The sequence below is a fragment of the Scyliorhinus torazame genome, chromosome 11 (assembly GCF_047496885.1).
Source record: "Scyliorhinus torazame isolate Kashiwa2021f chromosome 11, sScyTor2.1, whole genome shotgun sequence".
NCBI lineage: Eukaryota > Metazoa > Chordata > Chondrichthyes > Carcharhiniformes > Scyliorhinidae > Scyliorhinus > Scyliorhinus torazame.
In genome coordinates, this window is record NC_092717.1 from 250962813 (window position 1) to 250968812 (window position 6000).

Consider the following 6000-nt stretch of genomic DNA (forward strand, 5'->3'; position numbering starts at 1 on the left):
TAACGGGAACAGCGGCCCCTCTCCAAACGGGAACAGCGGCCCCTCTCCAAACGGGAACAGCGGCCCCTCTCCAAACGGGAACAGCGGCCCCTCTCCAAACGGGAACAGCGGCCCCTCTCCAAACGGGAACAGCGGCCCCTCTCCAAACGGGAACAGCGGCCCCTCTCCAAACGGGAACAGCGGCCCCTCTCCAAACGGGAACAGCGGCCCCTCTCCGAACGGGAACAGCGGCCCCTCTCCGAACGGGAACATCGACCCCTCTCCAAACGGGAACAGCGGCCCCTCTCCAAACGGGAACAGCGGCCCCTCTCCAAACGGGAACATCGACCCCTCTCCAAACGGGAACAGCGGCCGCTCTCCAAACGGGAATAGCGGTCGCTCTCCTAACGGGAACAGCGGCCCCTCTCCTAACGGGAACAGCGGCCCCTCTCCGAACGGGAACAGCGGCCGCTCTCCAAACGGGAACAGCGGCCGCTCTCCAAACGGGAACAGCGGCCCCTCTCCAAACGGGAACAGCGGCCCCTCTCCAAACGGGAACAGCGGCCCCTCTCCAAACGGGAACATCGACCCCTCTCCAAACGGGAACAGCGGCCCCTCTCCAAACGGGAACAGCGGCCCCTCTCCTAACGGGAACAGCGGCCCCTCTCCTAACGGGAACAGCGGCCGCTCTCCTAACGGGAACAGCGGCCGCTCTCCAAACGGGAACAGCGGCCGCTCTCCTAACGGGAACAGCGGCCCCTCTCCTAACGGGAACAGCGGCCGCTCTCCGAACGGGAACAGCGGCCGCTCTCCAAACGGGAACAGAGGCCGCTCTCCAAACGGGAACAGCGGCCGCTCTCCAAACGGGAACAGCGGCCCCTCTCCAAACGGGAACAGCGGCCCCTCTCCAAACGGGAACAGCGGCCCCTCTCCTAACGGGAACAGCGGCCCCTCTCCTAACGGGAACAGCGGCCGCTCTCCAAACGGGAACAGCGGCCGCTCTCCAAACGGGAACAGCGGCCGCTCTCCAAACGGGAACAGCGGCCGCTCTCCAAACGGGAACAGCGGCCGCTCTCCAAACGGGAACAGCGGCCCCTCTCCAAACGGGAACAGAGGCCGCTCTCCAAACGTCCAAACGGGAACAGCGGCCCCTCTCCTAACGGGAACAGCGGCCGCTCTCCAAACGGGAACAGCGGCCGCTCTCCAAACGGGAACAGCGGCCGCTCTCCAAACGGGAACCGCGGCCGCTCTCCAAACGGGAACCGCGGCCGCTCTCCAAACGGGAACAGCGGCCCCTCTCCAAACGGGAACCGCGGCCGCTCTCCAAACGGGAACAGCGGCCCCTCTCCAAACGGGAACAGCGGCCGCTCTCCAAACGGGAACAGCGGCCCCTCTCCAAACGGGAACCGCGGCCGCTCTCCAAACGGGAACCGCGGCCCCTCTCCAAACGGGAACAGCGGCCGCTCTCCAAACGGGAACAGCGACCCCTCTCCAAACGGGAACAGCGGCCGCTCTCCAAACGGGAACAGCGACCCCTCTCCAAACGGGAACAGCGACCGCTCTCCAAAAGGGAACAGGGAGGACGGAGAGGGATTTTTTATTTTTACAATGACAATTTACTGTCAGGCGCTTGCAATGTCCCAAGAATGTGACTGGTGCTATAGAAATGCAAGCTCTTTATTTGACCGATCACGTTTGCTTTGTCCTTCCTGCAGCCTGAGAATCTGATCATGAGTCTGCTGACGCACTCGGCGCTGACCGGCTCGCTGCTGACCAGCAGAGATGGATATTTCGGACAGGCGTGCAGTACCGCCTCGGCCGCCGCTAGCGTCCTCGCTTCCCTCTCCTCCTCTCACCATCCCGCGCGGACCAGGTCCCACACACTCCTCATGGAGAATGGTGCCGAGAGCTCGCTGTATCGCAGTGACAGGACTATCATGGAGGAGAGGTAAGAAACTGAGGCCCAAATACACATCGAGCTGAACCGCGTGGCAGTGGGAAGTCTGTGATCTAATCCGAGGATGCTGCAAATACTCCGGCCGTAGGCGGCTCACTCAGCTCGGTTGGCCAGAGTGTGGTCCAGGATGATGCCAATGGCACAGGTTCAATCACTGTAGCAGATGTGGTAGTTCACGGAGGCCTCCCTCCTTCACATACCCCACGTTTGGTACAGAATGGTGCCTCTCAAGTTACAAAACCAATTGTCTCTCTGTAATGTGGAGAGAGGTACCAATGGTCCTTTGTGGAGGACAGTAAATCACCGATTTGTGGGTGAGTCAGAGATGTTGTTTCAGGCGGATAACCTTTCATTAGTTCTGGCAAAGTTTATTCGCAAGTACGGCACAGGTCAGGAGTTTGGTGGAATACTCTCCACTTGCCTGTATGAGTACAACTCCAAAACACTCAAGGAACTCAACATCATCCAGCACAAAGCTGCCCACTTCATTTGGCACCCATCCACAAACATTCGCTCCCTCTACCATCAACGCACAGCGACAGCCGTGTGTACCATCTACACGGTGCACTGCAGCAACACCCCCCAATACTCCTTCGACAGCACCTTCCAAACCCACAAACTGAATGGACAAGGACTGCAGGTGTATCAGGACTCGACCACCTGCGAATTCCCCTCCACCGTCCCGATTTAGACTGGGATGGGGGAGGTGGCCTCCTATCTGCCATGAAACCCGAGGATAACAATAACAACTAACAAGGTGACTAAATGTCAAAATGAGCTCCTCAAAAATTGGCAGAGAGGGGAAGGAGGAAGATCCCAGAGTGGATGGGAGCTGCAGGGCTGCACCCCCTGGATGGTCAGAGACTCTGATGTTGGTCACCTTGGTAGACAAAGAGATGTTGTCACCCAGGACAACCAGGCACAGTCCGCCAACAGGTCATCACCCAGGACAACTAGGCACATCCTCCACCAGGTCGTCCCCCAGGACAACCAGACACATCCTCCACCAGGTCGTCCCCCAGGACAACCAGACACAATCCCACACCAGGTCATCGCCCAGGACAACCAGGCACATCCTCCACCAGGTCGTCACCCAGGACAACCAGACACAATCCTGCAACAGGTCGTCACCCAGGACAACCAGACACAATCCCACACCAGGTCATCGCCCAGGACAACCAGGCACATCCTCCACCAGGTCGTCACCCAGGACAACCAGACACAATCCCACACCAGGTCATCGCCCAGGACAACCAGGCACATCCTCCACCAGGTCGTCACCCAGGACAACCAGACACAATCCTGCAACAGGTCGTCACCCAGGACAACCAGACACATCTCCCCCAAGTCTTAACCAAGTAATATCTTGACCTGCAGGGTAGGCCACCCAAAATTGCCCCTTAAGAAAAATAATAACTAAATTCCGTTAAGCTTTATTCCCCCTTCAGTGTATTTGGAAAGAAACTGTCCTCATTGGCAGATAGATTGAAAACCAGAGGGGCACAGATTTAAGAGGGGCTGGTTTAGCAAAGGGCTAAACAGCTGGCTTTTAAAGCAGATCAGCAGCGCGGGTTCAATTCCCTTACCAGCCTCCCCGAACAGGTGCTGGAATGTGGCGACTAGGGGCTTTTCACAGTAACTTCATTTGAAGCCTACTTATGACAATAAGTGATTTTCTTTTTTTTTCAAGATGCTTAACAGTAGAACCAAAAGACAACATGAAGAATTTTTTTAACTTACTGAGAGATTAGGATCTGGAATGCATTGCCTGAGAGGGTGGTGGGGGCAGAGTCATCGAAACATTCAGATGCCACAGAGTAAACGTCTGCACAGCCACAGGGAAAGGGCAGGGTGGGGGACGAGCTGAATTGCTCTTGCAGAGAGCTGACACCGACATGACCAGCCAATGACTGATTGCAGTACTATAACCATTCTACGATTCTACTTGAAACCATAAGATGTCCTGGGTGATGCAACAAACCAGATATACAGTCCGGAATATTGGGCATTAAAGTTAGGCGGTTGTAACTGTCCAGCAAACCATTTGCACCTGATTGGCTAACTGTTAGTTAATGATGAGTGCGTATAGGCATGTCTGATTTCAGCGTTTTTCTCTGTTACTTAAGCATATCAGTGAGTGCAGGATCAGGAAGATCTCTCCTTCTCGCAAACATCGCTTCAACACAAATGAGTCTTCACGCTATTTATATGCATGAGGTAAGCATAAAATAATTTCATGTACATCATAGATACAGAGTAAAGCTCCCTCTACACTGTCCCCATCAAACACTCCCAGGACAGGTACAGCACGGGATTAGATACAGAGTAAAGCTCCTTCTACACTGTCCCCATCAAACACTACCAGGACAGGTACAGCACGGGGTTAGATACAGAGTAAAGCTCCCTCTACACTGTCCCCATCAAACACTCCCAGGAAATTACAGCACGGGATTAGATACAGAGTAAAGCTCCCTCTACACTGTCCCCATCAAACACTCACAGGACAGGTACAGCACGGGGTTAGATACAGAGTAAAGTTCCCTCTACACTGTCCCCATCAAACACTCCCAGGAAGGTACAGCACGGGATTAGATACAGAGTAAAGCTCCCTCTACCTGTCCCCATCAAACACTCCCAGGACAGGTACAGCACAGGGTTAGATACAGAGTAAAGCTCCCTCTACACTGTCCCCATCAAACACTTCCAGGAAATTACAGCACGGGATTAGATACAGAGTAAAGCTCCCTCTACACTGTCCCCATCAAACACTCACAGGACAGGTACAGCACGGGGTTAGATACAGAGTAAATCTCCCTCTACACTGTCCCCATCAAACACTCCCAGGACAGGTACAGCACGGGGTTAGATACAGAGTAAATCTCCCTCTACACTGTCCCCATCAAACACTCCCAGGACAGGTACAGCACAGGGTTAGATACAGAGTAAAGCTCCCTCTACACTGTCCCCATGAAACACACCCAGGACAGGTACAGCACGGGGTTAGATACAGAGTAAAGATCCCTCTACACTGTCCCCATCAAACACTCCCAGGACTGGTACAGCACGGGGTTAGATACAGAGTAAAGCTCCCTCTACACTGTCCCCATCAAACACTCCCAGGACAGGTATAGCACGGGGTTAGATACAGAGTAAACCTCCCTCTACACTGTCCCCATCAAACACTCCCAGGACAGGTACAGGACGTGGTTAGATACAGAGTAAAGCTCCCTCCGCACTTTCCCCATCAAACACTGCCAGGACAGGTACAGGACGGGGTTAGATACAGAGTAAAGCTCCCTCTACACTGTCCCCATCAAACACTCCCAGGACAGGTACAGCACGGGGTTAGATACAGAGTAAAGCTCCCTCTGCACTGTCCCCATGAAACACTCCCAGGACAGGTACAGCACGGGGTTAGATACAGAGTAAAGCTCCCTCTACACTGTCCCCATCAAACACTCCCAGGAAGGTACAGCACGGGATTAGATACAGAGTAAAGCTCCCTCTACCTGTCCCCATCAAACACTCCCAGGACAGGTACAGCACAGGGTTAGATACAGAGTAAATCTCCCTCTACACTGTCCCCATCAAACACTCCCAGGACAGGTACAGCACGGGGTTAGATACAGAGTAAATCTCCCTCTACACTGTCCCCATCAAACACTCCCAGGACAGGTACAGCACAGGGTTAGATACAGAGTAAAGCTCCCTCTACACTGTCCCCATGAAACACACCCAGGACAGGTACAGCACGGGGTTAGATACAGAGTAAAGATCCCTCTACACTGTCCCCATCAAACACTCCCAGGACTGGTACAGCACGGGGTTAGATACAGAGTAAAGCTCCCTCTACACTGTCCCCATCAAACACTCCCAGGACAGGTATAGCACGGGGTTAGATACAGAGTAAACCTCCCTCTACACTGTCCCCATCAAACACTCCCAGGACAGGTACAGGACGTGGTTAGATACAGAGTAAAGCTCCCTCCGCACTTTCCCCATCAAACACTGCCAGGACAGGTACAGGACGGGGTTAGATACAGAGTAAAGCTCCCTCTACACTG

The 6000-nt window shown here is 54.4% G+C and overlaps 1 protein-coding gene across 1 annotated transcript in view; it reads left to right on the top strand.

The window, feature by feature from the left end:
- Positions 1-4168, top strand: part of atg9b (autophagy related 9B) — a 125069-nt gene extending 120901 nt beyond the window's left edge. The window contains exons 11-12 of the mRNA XM_072468608.1: positions 1695-1927; positions 4063-4168. Coding sequence (XP_072324709.1) covers positions 1695-1927; positions 4063-4168 — 339 coding nt within the window. The remainder of the gene's footprint in view (positions 1-1694; positions 1928-4062) is intronic.
- The last annotated feature ends 1832 nt before the right edge of the window (positions 4169-6000 follow it).